Source organism: Schistocerca cancellata, chromosome 2, assembly GCF_023864275.1.
Source record: "Schistocerca cancellata isolate TAMUIC-IGC-003103 chromosome 2, iqSchCanc2.1, whole genome shotgun sequence".
In the NCBI taxonomy this organism is placed as follows: Eukaryota; Metazoa; Arthropoda; class Insecta; order Orthoptera; family Acrididae; genus Schistocerca; species Schistocerca cancellata.
Window position 1 is genome coordinate 426,029,439 of NC_064627.1, and position 19,288 is coordinate 426,048,726.

The 19,288-nt window shown below is 36.0% G+C and overlaps 1 protein-coding gene across 1 annotated transcript in view; it reads right to left on the reverse strand.

Moving 5' to 3' along the window:
• The window catches only part of LOC126161888 (anoctamin-4-like), a 312,156-nt gene extending 293,397 nt beyond the window's left edge, over nt 1-18,759 (reverse strand). The window contains exon 1 of the mRNA XM_049918028.1: nt 18,315-18,759. Within this exon, the coding sequence (XP_049773985.1) occupies nt 18,315-18,381 (67 nt within the window). The 5' untranslated portion in view covers nt 18,382-18,759. The remainder of the gene's footprint in view (nt 1-18,314) is intronic.
• Between the last annotated feature and the right edge of the window lie 529 nt (nt 18,760-19,288).

Below are 19,288 nucleotides of genomic sequence, written 5' to 3' on the forward strand. Positions count from 1 at the left end.
TGGAGAGTGTTTCTGATAGAGCAGATAAGGACTTACTAACATCTCACTTACACAGTGAATGGGTATCACTTAGTTCCAGTAAGATGGAATTAGAGGAATTATGGGCAAAGTTTAAGGATTGTAAATCGTGGCCTGTAGAGTTATATGCATAGTAAGTGCATACTGGATGAAAAAGACACCATGGTTTAAAAATGAAGTTCGGTGGATGTTGAGGAAGCACAGGCTGTTGGACTCTCAACTCAAAAGGGAACACATAAATGATGACAAGTGAAGGTTAGTAGTCTGTAAAAAGATCTATGCCTGAAGCATACAACTACCACTGTCACACCTTAGCAAAAGATTTGGCAGGGGATCTGAGAAAATTCTGATCCTATGCAAAATTGCTAAGCAGTCGAAGGCTTCCTGTCTGGTGTGGTAGTTGAAGATAGCAAAATGAAACCTGAAGTTTTAAATTTCATGTTCAAGAAATTGTTCACAAAGGAGAATCATACAAACATACTGTCATTTGACCACTGGACAGATTCCCATATGAACAACACAGTAATGAGCATAACTGGTGTAGAGGAACAACTGAAAGATTTGAAAGCAAATAAATCACCAGGTCCAGATAGAATCCTGGTCCACTTTTACAGGGAGTACTCTATGGCATTGGCCCATTACCTATTGCAAATCTCTCACCCAGCACAATGCACCAAGTGACTGGAAAAAAGTGCAGGTGACTCCAGTATCAGAACGGTAAAAGAAACGGACCCACAAAATTAAAGAAAAATAGTCCTAACTTCTATTTGCTGCAGAATCCTTGAACATATTCTCATTTGAATATAATAAACTTTCGTAAGACTGAGAAGCTTTTGTGCATGAATCAGCACAGTTTTAGAAAGCATCACTCATGTGAAACTTAGCTGGCCCCTTTTGACATCATACACTGAGAACTATGAATGAAGGGCAACAGGCAGAGCCCATAATTCTAGATTTATGGAAAGCATCTGACACAGTGCCCAATTACAGGCTGTTAATGAAGGTACAAGCCTATGGAATAAATTCACAGATATGTGAGTGGCTCAAAGACTTCTTGAATAATAGAATCCAGTATGCTGTCCTCGAGGGTGACTGTTCTTCAGATGCAAGTATATCGTCAAGTGTGCCCCACGGAAGTATGATAGGACCGCTGTTTTTCTCTATATACATAAATGATTTGGCAGACAGGGTAGGCAGCAAGCTGTGGTTGTTTGCTGATGATGCTGTGGTGTTTGGTACGGCATGCGAAGCTGAGTGACTGTATGAAGATATAAGACTATTTAGACAAAATTTCCAGTTGGTGTGATGAATGACAGCTAGCACTAAATGTGGAAAAATATAAGTTAATGAGGATGAGTAGGAAGATAAAACCTGTTATGTTCAGATACATTATTACTAGTGTCCTAATTGACACAATCAAGTCATTTAAATATCTGGGCATAATGTTGCAAAGCGATTTGAGGTGGAATGAGCATATGAGAACTGTGATAGGGATGGTGAAATGTTGACTTCAGTTTACTGAGAGAATATTAGGAAAGAGTGGTTCACCTGTAAAGGAAACCTCATATAGGATGGTGGTGTGATCTGTTCTTGAGTGTTGCTCAAGTATTTGGAATCTGTACCAGGTCGAACTGAAGGAAGACATCAAAGCAATTCAGAGGCAGGCTGCTAGATTTGTTACCGGTAGGTTTGAACAACATGTAAGTGTTACAGAGATGCTTTGGGAACTCAAATAGGAATCCCTAGAGGAAAGGTAACATTCTTCTTGAGGAACACTATTGAGAAAATTTAGAAAACTGGCATTTTAAGCTGACTGCCAAACGATTCCACTGCTGCCAACACGTATTAGCTGTAAGGACCACAAAGATAAGATATGAGAAATTAGGGCTCATATGGAGGCATACAGACAGTTGTTTTTCCCTCGCTCTATTTGCAAGTAGAACAGGGAAGGAAATAACAAGTAGTGGTACAGGGTACCCTCCGCCATGCACCATACAGTGACTTGTGGAGTATCCATGTAGGTGTAGATGTAGAAGAAATAAGAACATTGAGGTTTGCCGGTGACATTGTAACTCTGTCAGAAACAACAAAGGACTTGGAAGAGCAGCTGAACAGAATGGATACCATCTTGAAAATATGTTATAAGGTGAACACAAAATAAAATAAAATAAAACAAGGGTATTGCAATGTAGTCAAATCAAATCAGGTATTGATGAAGGAATTAGATCAGAAAAGAGACATTGAAATTAGTAGGTTAGTTTTCCTACTGAGCAGCAAAACAATTAAGAATGACCAAAGTAGAGAGGATATAAAATGCTGATTGGCAATGGCAAGCAAAGTGTTTCTGTAAAAGTGATATCTGTTAACATCTAGTCAAAATTTTGATAGTAATATTTTTTTCCTGAAAGCATGTTTCGAGAGTGCAGTCTTGTACAGAAATAAAATTTGTACAATTAGTAGTTTGTACAAGAAGAGAATGCCAGTTTTGGAATGTGGTGCTACAGAAGAATGATGAAGGTTATATGAGTAGATCAAGTAACTAATATGGAGATACTGAACTTAACTGAGGAAGAAAGAAATTTATGGCACAACTTTGCTTAAAGAATGGGTTGGTTGATAGGATGCATGCTGCGGCAACAAGGAATCATCAGTTTGGTAATAAACGAAGTGTGGGGCATATAAACTGTAAAGAGAGACCAAGGGATGAGTACAATAAGCGAGTTCAAATGGATGTGGGTTGCAGTGGTTATATAGAGATGAAGTGGGACATGCACAAGACATACGTCAACTCAAACATGACTAAAGGTTCTTAAGTCCTGAGGATCCTGTAAACCTTTACAAATGAACTGGCATTTGTGAATACATATTTTCATTTACACTTAAAACACAGTATCATATTTTTGGGATAACTCTCTTGCAGCACTTTTTATGTTCAGAACATAAAAGAAAGCTATCAGAATTATTACTGAGAAGAGCAATTTACAGTCCAGTATTACTCCAGATGTGCTTTTTGCTAACCTTCTTTTTCATCAAGAAACATGAAATTCATTACAAAAACATGAAATTCATTAGAAAAAAATGAAAAAATTAATTTTCGAAATAAGTGTAAAGACATCAAGAAAATGGGCATTGTATTCTTACTAATTTGACTAATATTAAATATAAAAAAGAAACGATTTCAACCAAGATGGACAGCAGCAAGCATAAAATAAATTTTCAGTACATAAAGTATACAGACAACTCCACCAAAGCTGGTCCCAAGCCTGGTTGAAAAAGGAGGAGGGGGCGGAGTAACACCTCATTAAAAAGCCTAGGTTCACCTGGCCCAAGCGATAGTACCTTGTGAGGGTCCCTTACCAGGGAAACGGTGAAGACCTTAACAGCAGTGAAGGCAGTGATGAAGATCATCAGAACGGCAGAACTGGCAGAAGACGCAGGCTTTTGTATAAAATCCCAAGACTGTAGTGTCTGTTCTAACAGCAGGCGGCTGCAAAAGGCATCTGTTCCACATGTTAGTGGTGGCCTCACTTATAATTCCAAGCTAAAAACCGAGCGAGGTGGCGCAGTGGTTAGACACTGGACTCGCATTCGGGAGGACGACGGTTCAATCCCGCGTCCGGCCATCCTGATTTAGGTTTTCCGTGATTTCCCTAAATCACTCCAGGCAAATGCCGGGATGGTTCCTTTGAAAGGGCACGGCCGACTTCCTTCCCCATCCTTCCCTAATCCGATGAGACCGATGTCCACACTGTCTGGTCACCTTCCCCAAAACAACCAACCAAGCTAAAAGCTTGAATTTTTATCATGGAAAAGATCAGCTACCTTTCCCCAAACTAAACTTTAACCTAAGACATAATGGTAAATTTCAGAAGGAAAACTACTCCAGGAAGTAACCAATCTCCCATCGCTATTCATGGTGGTACAACTAGGCCTTTGGATTCTGGAGAGCCTAGAGCATCTTGTAAGAAACAGTTGTAGCTACCTAGTACTTCTTCAAAGATAAGACCCAAGAAAAAACACCTACTGGGGACTCTGAACATCAACACACTCATGAAAGTTGGAAAACTAAAACACCTAATGGACACTTTCAATCAATGCAACATACTTATATTAGCACTTCAAGAAACAAGGTATCTGGATGAAAATGCATTTGAGTCAGGTAGATACACGTTCTGCAAAGGAAAACCAACCATTAAAAATTCCCACAATACGAATATATTAGGGACAGCATTTATGGTCAAACAGTAACTTTTGGAATCAATAACTAATTTTAGCTTCCCATCAGAACGAATTTCATTTCTGACGTTCAAGTCAGGCAATAAATGTTATACCATTATAAATGCACGCGCACCTATCAACCAACATAACAGAACAAATGTTGACAAAGTGAAAGATTTTTGGGAAATGTTAGAACATGAAACATCCAAATTACCAAAAGAACATATCAAAATTTTACTGGGCGACTTTAATGCACAAGTCGGCAAAAAAATAAAATTTAAATCAGTAGTTAGAGATTATCGAGCACATGAAAGAACCAACAGGAATGGGGAAAGACTCATAGACTTTTGTAAACAATTTAACGTAAAACTAATGTCAACATTTTTCAGGAAACAGTAGTTGGAGATTATCCAGCACATGAAAGAACCAACAGGAATGGGGAAAGACTCATAGATTTTTGTAAACAATTTAACATAAAACTAATGTCAACATTTTTCAGGAAACTTGCAAGTAAAAAGAAAACATAGGTATCACCAAATTAAAATCAAGGTAAATATCAATTGGACCATGTGGCAATAACATCTCACAACTACAAGGAAATCTTGGGTGTCAGAGTGAGGAATGCCCTAAACATAGACTCAGACCACTATCTGACTGAAATAAAGACCATGTTCCAACCAAACAAACCTAAATGAAAACCAAGAAGATTTACAAGAGCAAACGCTACATTTCTCACACAAAATCAGGACAAATTCTTTGATATACTAAACACAAGAAAAATGGATGATTGGGAAGAAATTAAAGAAACATTGCTAGAGTCAGTTAAAGAAATGGGACAACCATGAAGAACACCAAGACACAGATGGTGGAATGAGCTGTGTGATGAAACGATTGACAGTTGACTAAAGGCATGGAAAAAATGGAATGGTAATAAGAAACAATAATACTGGGAAGAGTTTAAAGAAGAAAGGAAAAAGACAGTGAAAATCATCAGATAAGTCAAAAGAAAATATGACAAAGAAAGATTAGAAGAAATGGATTCAGACTTTAAAAGGAACAACACTAAAGACTTCTATAAGACTTTCGAAGAAGTTTTAACAGGATCCCAGTCACCAAGTTTACACATTAAAGATAAAAATGGTTTTAAGCAATAAAGAGAACTGCCAGATTTTAGCTGAATACTTTGAAAATCTATTAAATTGTGAAGAGCCTGATGACAAATTACAATTTCAAAAACCACAACACGAAAATCCAGCATTGGAACAACCTACAGTAGAAGAAATAGAAAAGATTATCAAAGCACTGAAGAATAACAAAACACCAGGAGAGGATGGGAGAGTAGCAGAAATGTGGAAACCAGGGGGTTTATCCACATGGCAGAAAATTCACAAAGTAATTAAAGACATTTGGACAAAAGGAATCATACCCAGAGACTGGAAACAAACATTGATCCATCCTCTACATAAAAAATGAGATAAAACAGACACCAGCAACTACAGGGGTATGTCCTTGTTACCAGTAAAGTACAAAATACTGTCTAAAGCACTTTTAAATAGAATAGAGGAACAAGCAGGACCTAATACAGGAGATTATCAAGCAGGATTTAGAAAATTTATATCATGTGCAGAACAGATTCTTAATTTAAAAACAATTTTGGAGTGAGAGCTATACAAAATAAAAATATAGTAGTTACTTTCATAGACTTCAAGAAGGCCTATGACCCAATTGACAGACAAACACTATTACAGATAATTTATGAATCAGGGATAAACAAAAACACCAGAAGACTTGTTGAACAAATGCTCATAGATATAACATCAAGGACTAAGTTCAAGGCGAAATATCTGATCCATTCAAAACAAAAACAGGAGTTCAGCGAGGAGATGGACTGTCGCCAGTTCTCTTTAACTTGGTTTTAGATAAAATAGTAAAAACATGGGAAAGCACATTAAAAAACAGAGGCACAAGGGGTATAAGCATGGGCCAAGGAAAGAACAAATTTGAAGTGAAATGTTTAGCCCTTGCAGATGATATGGCATTGATAACTGAAAACTGAACAGACGGAATAGTTATGCTTGATCTGTTACACGAGATTACTGAAAAGACTGGGCTGAAAATATCCTAAGAAAAAACCAAGTATATAGAACACAAACATAATACAGAAAAGTTTAGAAAAACAAAGAATGGAAAAATTAAAAGAGTTGATAAATTCAAATACCTGGGGGAGTGGATCCAAGCCAATGGACTGTATAACACAACAAATAAAGAAAAGATAAAAAAGTTAGAATCTGCACATAAATTAACACAAAACTACTACAATAACAAATCAATATCCATACAAGCAAAGATTAGACATTACAATTCAGTTATTAGGACACAAGCAACATACGGCTCAGAGTGCCTAACATTGAACAAGAAAGGTGAATTAAGAGAAATAGAAAAAAGAGAAAGAAAAATACTAAGAAAAATTCTAGGTCCTGAGAAAAACAATGAAAATATGTGGATTAAAAGGAGAAATGAAGATTTACGCAAAAATACAGAAAAGATCACAGATACAATGAGGAAGAGATGGTTAAAATTTTATGAACATTTAAAAAGAATGGAAGAAACACAGATTACAAAGACAATTTTTAAATACATTAGTAAGCTGAAAAAAAAACTGTAGGATGGATAGAAGCTGTAAAGAAATATGTCAACAAAATAGATGTCACAGAAGAAATAATATATGACAGAAATCACTTCAGGTTGCTGATAACAAATGCAAACTATGAAGAAGATGAGCCAAAACCTCAACCCAAGAGAGAGTGGACAGATGAGCAGAGATGAGCAGTTGGAGAAAAAATGAGGGAGTACTGGGAAGAAAGGAAGAAAAGGAAACACCATAAGTGTTAAGTTGTATGCGGTCCATAGCTGGCCAAATTCATAAATAAAAAAAAAGTATACAGACAATCAGTCTTTACGTATTTAAAATAAAAAAAACTATCCCATGTCAATAAAACTGCCCAGCAAATCTATTACAGTTGCAAAAAAGTTTTAAACTCTAATAAGGGCATACCTATGTGGGGAAAGGGGGGGGGGGGGGGAGCAGAGGGGCTACAACTTTCTTCATTCTATAAGAGATTGTTTTGATAAAGTATAATGATAATGTATATTTTAATTCACAATTTATAAATTAAAAGTGAAAATCATGAATGCTTTATATTTGTATGGATAAATCTCTTAAATAAGAACCCACAAAACAGAATGCACGAACGTAAATAAATGGAGTATAAACTTAAGTTTAAGATGTTCAACATCATGAAATGACCTCTACTGTATGTAATCCAATGAACAGATATTAATAAGGTAAAGGGTTCATCCCAAAGATGTTAGGAACTGACCATCCTTCTGTCCACATACAGTCATTGTAGTTTAAATTTATCATTTTATGAAAAAAAATTTCTGACAACTTGCAGGGGTTGAACAAAAATATGGAAACACTACAAGAAATGCATGATTGAATATAAATCCAGATGCTAGCCAAGCCTGCAGGTTACTCTGCCACATTTGACCACAAATGACAACTGTGCAAGCTCTTCAATATACTGCATGTGTCAGTCATGGTCAAAGCAGCGTTCTGTGTAGTTGTAAGTGCATTATTTTGGAGCTAAGTGACGTCAGTTGTGGGTAAATAGTTGGTGCTTGTGAGGTGGGTGCTCCTGCAACTAAAGCTGCGGAAGTGTTTGGTGTTTCAAGAGGCACCATATTGGAGATTTATACCACATACAAGGAAAGCAAAAGAGATTGTCCACTAAGTCTACTTCTATATCTGTATACATACTCCACAAGCCACCATATAGTGCATGGTGGAGGGTACTCTGTACCACTACTAGTCAATTTCCTTTGCTATTCCACTCACAAAAATGGCTGTCTCATATACCTCCATATGAGCTCTGATCTTATATTTATGGTCCTTACATAAAATGTACATTCGCAGCAGTAGATTGTTCTGTAGTCGGTCTCAAAATCTGGTTCTTTAAATTTTCTCAAAAGTACTCCTCAAAAAGAATATTGCCTTTCCTCCAGTGATCCCCATTTGAGTTTCCAAAGCATTTTGTGAATTTCTTTTGAATTGTGGGTTATTTGTTTCACAGTGTACATAACCTAAATCATTTGATTCAGGTACAGGAGACATGTCAAATTGTGGTAAAAGTTCACCATAAACAAAGAACAAGTGAAGTTAATTGAGAATATCATCATAATAATACAGTTTTATTATACACACATACAATAAAATCTAACACTTAATTACCACTTGCTCAAATGATCATTTCATCCTCTGTGAACTCTTCTATTGGATAGCACTATTTCTCCCACACAATCTGCTGTAGTCTCATTTTTAAAATATCTGGCTTCATATTAAATATGTTTTTGTCCATTAACTTTTTGTATATTGTCATCCCCATATACTGTGAAGTCTATGGATATAATTTCAACTGGTGTGTGGGTTGCATAAAATTATTTTTATTTCTTATGCTATATGTGTGGTTACAATGATTCTCCTCAAATAATTTTTGTCTGCTTCGTAGGAAGATCATAATTCCATAAATTTACCAGGTGTAGAAGTATGAAACTGGAATTTGGTTGCAACAATTACATGTCTGTTGTTTCATAGCCACAAAACTTGACATGTTTACAGGTTTGAAACAGATACTGACTTATGGAAGTTGGGTTATTGCATGTTCACATTCATCGTCGGCCATTACAGGAAGCAGATGGCTCTGTAGACACAGTCTCATAGACCCTACACTGACAGCTAGCACCATCTATAGGGAAATACCGGTTTCATACATCTACACCTGGTACACGGGGAAACAGTTAGGATTCGCAGTTTCCAAAATAATGGGTGACAAGACTCTGTGTGTTGTGCAGTACACATGTATTGGACAATTTTCTTTTGCAGTTTCAGTGTTCGAGGTACACTACTTGAACCTCCCCAGATAATTATCCCATATCTAATGATAGATTCAAAATAACCATGATAAGCAATTTTTCATGTAAGCAAGCCAGTGCAATTTGCTAGTATTCATGTTGAAAATACAAAACTGCTTAGTTTATTTCATAGGAAGTTAATATGTACAGGGTTATTACAAATGATTGAAGCGATTTCACAGCTCTACAATAACTTTATTATTTGAGATATTTTCACAATGCTTTGCGCACACATACAAAAACTCAAAAAGTTTTTTTAGGCATTCACAAATGTTCGATATGTGCCCCTTTAGTGATTCAGCAGACATCAAGCTGATAATCAAGTTCCTCCCACACTCAGCGCAGCATGTCCCCATCAATGAGTTCGAAAGCATTGTTGATGCGAGCTCGCAGTTCTGGCACGTTTCTTGGTAGAGGAGGTTTAAACACTGAATTTTTCACATAACGCCACAGAAAGAAATTGCAGTGGATGAAGTCGGGAGAGCATGGAGGCCATGACATGAATTGCTGATCATGATCTCCACCACGACCGATCCATCGGTTTTCCAATCTCCTGTTTAAGAAATGCCGAACATCATGATGGAAGTGCGGTGGAGCACCATCCTGTTGAAAGATGAAGTCGGCGCTGTTGGTCTCCAGTTGTGGCATGAGCCAATTTTCCAGCATGTCCAGATACACCTGTCCTGTAACATTTTTTTCGCAGAAGAAAAAGGGGCCATAAACTTTAAACCGTGAGATTGCACAAAACACGTTAACTTTCGGTGAATTGCGAATTTGCTGCACGAATGCATGAGGATTCTCTACCACCCAGATTCGCACATTGTGTCTGTTCACTTCACCATTAAGAAAAAATGTTGCTTCATCACTGAAAACAAGTTTCGCACTGAACGCATCCTCTTCCATGAGCTGTTGCAACCGCGCCGAAAATTCAAAGCGTTTGACTTTGTAATCGGGTGTCAGGGCTTGTAGCAATTGTAAACAGTAAGGCTTCTGCTTTAGCCTTTTCTGTAAGATTTTCCAAACCGGCGGCTGTGGTACGTTTAGCTCCCTGGTTGCTTTATTCGTCGACTTCTGCGGGCTACGCGTGAAACTTGCCCACACGCGTTCAACCGTTTCTTCGCTCACTGCAGGCCGACCTGTTGATTTCACCTTACAGAGGCATCCAGAAGCTTTAAACTGCACATACCATCGCCGAATGGAGTTAGCAGTTGGTGGATCTTTGTTGAACTTCGTCCTGAAGTGTCGTTGCACTGTTATGACTGACTGATGTGAGTGCATTTCAAGCACGACATACGCTTTCTCGGCTCCTGTCGCCATTTTGTCTCACTGCGCTCTCGAGTGCTCTGGCAGCAGAAATCTCAAGTGCGGCTTCAGACGAACAAAACTTTATGAGTTTTTCTATGTATCTGTAGTGTGTCGCGACCATATGTCAATGAATGGAGCTACAGTGAATTTATGAAATCGCTTCAATCATTTGTAATAGCCCTGTATATTCCAGCTTAAGTTCTTGTCCATATTTAGTCCCAGGAATTTGACAGTGTCAACTTCTTTCATAGATTGATTGTTTCATTATATTTTAAGTTCCACACATTTCGAATGTTTGGTTTTGAAATGTACCATATTGGTTTTTGCAATGTTCATTTCCCACCCATTTAACTGGAACCTGTTTCCTAAGATATCCAGTGTGCTTACGATGCAGCTCGGAATTTTTTTGCATTGTCATTTTCAATTAAAAGAGAAGTATTGTCTGAAAGAGAACTGATGGGGAATTTACATTTATGGGTAAGTCATTCATGTAGAATACAAACAGGGTTGGCCCCAAAATAGAGCCTTGAGGCACACCTTGTGGTACTGTACTCCATTTAGAACAAAATTTCATTGCATCTGAAGTGATAGTTACACTTTCTTTTCTGTTGTGTAAGTATGATGTTAGCCAATTTAGAGCATTGTCCTTAATCCTGTATTTGTCTACTTTGTAGACAAGCAAGTCATGGTTCATGGAGTCAAACGCTATTATGATATCACCTGCAACTTTACTCCTCTGATCCAATGATTTGCCCATCTTTTCAGTAAAATTATTCACTGCATCCAGAGTGTTTTTTTTCCTGGTAAAAATCCAAATTGGTTACTTATAATAATATTATAATAATAATTATAATAATATAATAATATTATTTTTTGATCTGGTTTGCAGCTACTTTCTCTAATACTTTTTACAGGACTGGAAGAATAGAAATGGCCAATAGTTCCCCATGTCTATCTTGAACAGAGGTCTGACTTCGGCATACTTCAAAACATTGAGAAAGCATCCCTGTTCAAAAGATTGGTTGAATATTTGAGTTAGGGGAGGTGCTATTATGCCACACATTGTTTTAATCAATTTAGTGGGTATACCGTCCATCCCAGGAGAGTTTTCATTTTTGAAATGATAACATTTTCCACGTCCGTTATTGTGACTTTTTTAAAACCAGTAAAATATTCAGCTTCTTAGTTGATTACAAAGGGATTTACATTACTCTGATACTCTTCTACATCAACATCTTACTTTGTTATGTTTATGAAGAATTCCTTTAAACACTCTGATATTTGAGGTGGGTTTGCAGTAAAGCTATCATCTACTTTAATCCTAGATATTTCATTACTACTAACTCTAACATCTAACTCTGATTTGAGAACAGATCACACTGCTTTTATTTTACTTTTATGTTGTACAATGAGCTTCTCGTTTGCCATTTGCTTGGCTGGCATCACAATTTTTTTTTTAAATATAACTTTATAATGAAGAAAATATTCAGTAGAATGTCTGTTTTAGTGTATTTCAGTTCATTGTGGAGTCTCCTCTTCCTGAGACTAGAAATTTTTATATACTGGTCTACCCATTTAAGTTTATTAGTCATTTTGTTGCATGTAGTTCTAAGTGGAAAAGTTCCATCAAACATTTCAAGAAAGCTACTTTAAAAATTATTAAAGTTACTATTACTTGAAATACAGCTGTTATAAAACTATTCAACCTCTCTTAACTTATTTCTAAATGTAACTGATTTTTTTCATTGAAGTTCCTTTTCATATAGCTTTTCTTACAAGAAATTTCTTTCTTAATTTTTGGCAGTTCAATGAATAATGCAAAGTGGTCAGAGATTCCTAAATCCACATAGTACTTAGTGTTGTTCAAAGCTACCCGTAACAAGTCTATAGCTGACATCTTAATTGCTTTAATTTGACCTGGTGCAGAGCCCAAACATTCAAACAGTACTCAACAATGGGTTGCACTAGTGTCGTATATGTAGTCTCCTTTACAAATGAACCACACTTTCCTAAAATTCTCACAATAAACCAAAATCAACCAGTCACATTCCTTACTACTATCATTGTTTGCTCATTCTATTTCGTACTGCTTTACAATGCTGCACTTAGATATATAATCAGCGTGACTGTGTCAAGCAGTACACTACTAATCCTGAACTTGCAATGAGGATGAAAGGGTGTGTTGAGTGATCATCACAGATGATCACTGAAGAGGAATGTTATGACAAATAAGAGGATAACAGCTGTAAAAGTGACTACATAACTAAATGTTGCACTCTCAAACCCCGTCAGCATTTAAGCAACCTGAAGGGAGCTCCATAAGATGGGAACTGCAGGATGAGTGGGAATTACAAAACAAGTCATTAGCAATGCAAATGCTCATTACAGGAAAATGTGGTGCCAAAGTCACAAAAACTGGACTATGCAGTAATGGAAGAAAGTCATTTGGTCAGATGAGTCTTTTTGCACACTGTTCCAATTTCTGGCTGAGTTTATGTCCCAAGATTGAAACATGGAGGGGATATGCTAATGAATTGGGCAGCCATATCATGGTATCCCATGAGCCTCATGGTTATTGTGCAAGGTCGCTTTACTGTCAAAGATTACATGAACATTTTGGTTGATCAGCTCCATTCCATGGAACAACATTTGCTCCCCAATGGTAATGGCGTGTTCTTAGATGACAGGGGTCCTGTTCATGCAGCATATATCATCCAGGACTGGTTTTGTGAGCACAAAGATGAACTGTCACATCTCCCCTGGCCACCACAGTCATCAGATCTTAATATTATTAATGGTACAAGATTCTCTTAAAAACCTTAAAGGGCATGTATTTATCGATTCTGGGATGACTAGAAGCTGTTTAGAATGGCAACAGGTTTCCTGCACCTTATTAGCCCTGGTAATGTTTCTTTTTTCTTTTTTTTTTTTTTTTCTTTTTTTTTTTCTCCACATTTTTGGCCACCCACTGTAATTCTTTGTTTGAAGTTCAGAGACTCTTAAAATTTGTTTATAACATGTTATTCTGCTTCTCTCTCTGAAATATGGGGATAGAACAACCCGCTTTTACTAGTCATTTAGCTGAACTTAAAATATAAACTGCATTCCGATGTGCTGAGTCAGTTTACGAAGTAGGCAAAGGCAACTTCTGGATACAAAATGCACTTACATTCCAGCAATTGATGATGCATAGAAAGGAATGCCATCTTGCAACAAAAAAACACACTGACTATGACATTAATTGTGTGAATAGAACCATACATGAAAGATGATAACAGAAAGAGGGACAAATGACCAGTTTACCTGGAAAATCATAAATTTATGATTATTCCACACTAACGAATAGAAAGTTCAACTATATTGTGTAATCATCAAGTAACAATAAGATATACACCACAAACAGATAACACAAAAATATGATTAAGTTTCGGACAAATACAGCTACATTTCTAGGATAAAACTGGAAATATGTGTTGATATTGTTGGCAGCAGCAACCCAGGATTCATATCAGAGTAATTTTATCCATGTTTATTACACACAGATTCTGACCTCTTGAGTATGTCAAGAAAATCTATTCTAGATTATTTTAATTAGTAGCATGGCATACCAGGGATGAAGTTTACTGTGTATGAAGAATCTTTATATATTTTGAGAACATGTGATGGAAACTGATCATATGAGTAGTGATACAGACTTGAGATTGTGGTGAAGAGAGTGTGTGAATAACCATGTTTAGCTCCTTATATACATTAATTTGCAATCTGCAACATGTTTCTGAAATAACACAGACCTATCACTGACAGTGACAAAGGCACACAACAGTCTCACACCAGCTGTTTGTCCAGTATAGCACTACATAATGTAAGCAGAAATCAATGGACACCTATGTGCACACAATATTAACTTAAAATAGCAAAGATTTTTGGAGAATGTAACCAGTTATCCATCCACAGGTTGCTGACTATAGTCACATGCCCTTTGAAGGTTGAATTATTACAAATCAGTGACACATCTCAACATGGGCTTTGGAGTACAATACTTTGTGAATAGCACACATTAATCTGCTAGGTTATCATCAACTTCAAAAAGTTTTATGGACTATGGTTGCTTTTCACAGCAAATACTCCAACTGGAAATATAGAGGCAAAAAACGTATCCTTCCTTTGATATACTTCCGGTGCTATTGCAAACAAAATAAAATACCAACACATATCACATTCATTGTATAGTCAATCCTTCTTAGTAAAATTACAGAAAAACAGTTTTTCTTGGCCTACTCACTGCCAGTATCAGTGAACATGAATGAGTTGCAATTACTTGCAAAATAGCTGATTGGCACCCTCAACAAATCAATACAAATTAACTGTGGGCATAGTTTGAAGGAGATTAACTATCTATATGTACTAAGATCATAATTTTGTTTTTAATTCGAGTAAAAGCTATTCAGAAAGTTTATTTTACATTCTTTCTAAGAAGCATCATAAACCACAAAATGCTGTTTGGTGAGCTAAAATGGTGTGGCATTCTGTTTACATGATTAATTCTTATTTTCATAACTGGAAGCAATGGGTCACAAGGTATAAAATGAAATTCAGTGAAAATCCCCACAATGTTCAGTAGAAAGTCGACTCTTGTTCATAAACTACAACTTTAAAATATACCAAAAACTTCATTGTTTCCTGATAAAACAAGTATACCAATCAAAGACCCCAACTCATCCGACTGGGCTCAGTTCACGTGATAACTGAATGGACATACATTTTGTTCAGAGTGAGTGACATGACCCCTTACTTCAGGCATTGGCCTGGCATTTGAAATTCATCCAGTCATTCATATTTTGACTTTTCATGGTTTCCCTAAGTTGATTAAATCATTAATACCAATGGTTCCTTCAAAAAGAACATGGTCAATTTTATTCTTCTTCATTATTAAACCTGGGCATACATATTGTTTCTGAATCTCTGTTACTGAGGTTACACTAAAGGAAACACTGTGCACAAAATTCCTTTGGCTCCACTAGGACAACATCACTGAACAGAATGTAACAACAGGCTGTAACACACAAAACAAACAACACCAAAAAGCTCAGGAAGGTAAACTTAAAAGGAATTTCTCACTGTACTGACTTTAAGATGAAGGTGTTAGCTTATTTTGCATACTTTCTTTCCTGGATCGTCTTATGAAATTATCTTCTGGAACAGAGCAGTTAAACTGAAGAACATATTCACTCAGACAAAGTAAGCAGTATGAGTACTCAATAAAATACACAACTGTGGATCTTGTAGAGACCTCTTCAAGGCCCTTGAAATTCTTAAATTCAGTTCCTGTACAGTAACAGTAGATGTATTTGTTACTGACAATGAAAATCTAAGCTATCAGTAGCTAACAAACAGCTGCTGTTCAGTACACCTATGGCAGTAACTGATGTTTCAATGTACTGCCTTACTTGTTCATTTTAGTACATTAAATTTAGACTGACTAGTTTAAAGCACGTTTACTGTAGTTTACAATTATTGCAGCTTCTAACTGCTATTTTTCTTTGTTAAGGTATAGTTTGACTCATTTCACATTACTGATGGTTTGTGTTCATCATGCGATTGGATGAACATGGTGAATCATAGAATGAATCTGCACAAGCATAATGCAGTATGGCAGATCCTCTGAATCATCTCAGAAACTTCATATCCACTGTTTTAATCTGGCATGACCACTGTTCAAAGTAAAAACTTTCAAATAAATAGTGGAACAGAAATCAGACAGGAGATGCCTATTAATGGGAACTGTTTCATTTAATTCTTTTTATTTATGACTGGTTTATTAATATAGGCTCCAATAATTATATTTGTGACTGATTTATTAACATAAGCTCCAATAATTAGTATATGCTAAGTGCTCTTGATAAAAAATGTAAGCTTTTTATCATTCATTGTAATACATCATTGGAAGAAAAAAGGAATAATTATAAATTATCATCCACAGAAGCAGATACAATAATGTAAACATAAGAAATGGGTTTTTGAGAAGCATTAAAGAAATAATAAAATTTGACTGAAATACAATTGTAAATACAATAAAACAATTTCAGTTATTGACCTTGGCCCAAATTCTGAAAGAAAATGTTTAGCTCGTGTAAGGTGAATGATGCCTGAGAGATCACCAATAAAACAACTGACTCACATTCACTGAGCATAATGTTAATTTGGATGAACAAATTTGCAGTGTGTAAAACTGGTCAAACATTTGACTTGGAGTGTTCATGACTGAGATAAACTCAGTATTATTTTCTATATTTCATTTTACAACTGGCTCTATATTTATATTTTTTGGAAGCTCTGCTTACTCATTACTAACTTCTGTAGAGACATTAAAAGCAAAAGAGTATTTTTTGTATCCATCACTTTAACAACTGAAATGACAAATAAGATTATTCTCATTTTCTACTAAAAATTGTATAAGTGAAATAACTTATGAAGTTCTTAGCATACAGCTCTACAAGAATTATTGCTGTGAATGATGGATCTTTTCTAACTAGCTGCATTCATTCAAGTTATTTTATGTGCATGACTCATGTTGATAAACAACATAATTGTTTATCTAATTGTAACTATATACCAAACTTTAATTTCATAGTAAAATTTGACATTTGATTATTGCATTCATGGATAAAAATATTATACATCTGTATATTATGTCTACACAAGTAAAGTTCCATTCCATCTTTGTATCACTGGAAATACATCAGTATTTATTGGTCAAACACATATAATTTCCTTTTTGGTATTTGAGTGTCTATCAACCAAAGAAGCATAACAAGAACCAATACACATGAAGATTTTGATTTTACCATTACCAATATGCAAAAATTTGACTGTACAGTTTTGTAGGAAATTCTGTTTTCTGTTGAATATTAAGAAAGATTAATGTTACAGTCTTTCTACCAGCATATTTCTGGAGTTGTGTAATGGTGTGTGAACCAGAATACATACTTTTCTGTAAGTAATGTTTTACATAATTCACATTTTCATGACAATAATTGATTTACATTAGGATAATATGCTTGAACCGAAATGGGGTACTTTGGAACTATGTACAAGAAAAGATATCTCCTCAGTACACCTGTAATACAGATGAATGTCCTAGAGTTTTCGGAATTTCTAGTATGCCCAACCTAAAATCATTGTTCAAGCTCGGAGAGAAACAATTACAGTGAAAGCAATGCAATTCAAGCCCAAAAAAGACATGGTTTATTCCTAACATAAACATATTGCTAGAAATAAGGTACTGAGTCACAAAGTTCATAAATAGCCCATTAAGTAAAATCAGGAAAATACAAGAGCATTATTCTTTCGCCTTGTATACAGAATAGATGACACAAGATTAAGTCAAAGATTGATAACTTTGGCAAACGATGCTGACTTCAAGAGGTGAAGAAAGATTAACCAAAGGAAGACCATAACATAATAAGAAGCAACAGATACAAACTGTTTTAGAATAAAAGTGTTACAGGTGGGAGGAGTCTGAGGCACGAAGGAGAAGAAAATAAGTTCAAAATGTACTGAGAGGAGGAAAAAGCAAGATAGTGGAAGGATGGAGGAAAACTGGAGGGAAAGAAAAAAGAAACACTAAAATACGCAAAACTGAAATTGAGACATGGTGCTCTGAAGGACTGTACGAGAGGTAATGGAATAAAAAAATGGTTTTTTAACAGGAAACTGCAAAATTATTTGTGAAGATTAAATTGACTATTGCTATTGATTTAATTGCTCAGGATCACACATTATGATTCTGCAATCTTCCTTACCTTCCTCTGCTGTTTCTGGCCTTGACTGCAGGGGTACATTCCCACTGTCACCTGTATCCATGTCCATTATATCACTTTATTGTAACACATGTAAAACTAAATAAAATTCTTGCAGAAATCATCTTCATTTTACACCATGAGACACAGTGTTAACAGTGACAAGTTAACCATACACAGTTTGTTTTCATCATCCATGTCTTTGCAGAACATCAGCTAACATTTCTCTGAATGCTACACATTCCTTTAATAGCGCATCTTATAGAAAAGAGGGTCAATTCTCTTTCCAGACACATACATTCCACATGTTTCATATTGATTTACCTGCTAACTGCATTCTAATCAAAGGTTTTTCTGTCAACTTATAGCAGCATTGTATAGCTGCTCTGCATTGGTTTTGTATTACTGGTGTCTTCATTAAAATAACCATTTTACCAGTTTCTAAAGTTTATACCTTTCATGAGAGTGTACTGTGTAACTATACTGGTTGATTGCTATTAGTGTACTTTTGGAGGTATTGAGGAAATGTGAGTACATTCAGAGAAAGGTCAGTTATCACATTATCACCACCATATTCGAAACTCTCATATATGGAGAATGTTTCTCTATATGGTAACACAAGAAGTTTAAGAAATGAAATATAGCAAGTAGCTGATATACCCCTGGTCAACAAGGACAGAATTGTACTGTCATTTTCCCTACTGTGTGACAGCTCAGCTGTGACTGCTGGTTGGTCGCTTGGTAATCAATGGCTGAATGTCTGTCAGTGAATAATTGATGCCACATAGGTCGTTGCTAAGGAGACTGTGGTCAGTTCCTCAACAAAACACTTGCAGCACATGACAGTTCAGCCCTATTATCTGATGTTTCACAGATTGTCTCCTGTTCTAGTTTGTCTCTACTGGCACAGCAAACTTTAATAGCTAATGATCTACAGTATGCAGGCAAATATAGGCAACACCGATCTTTCATTACAG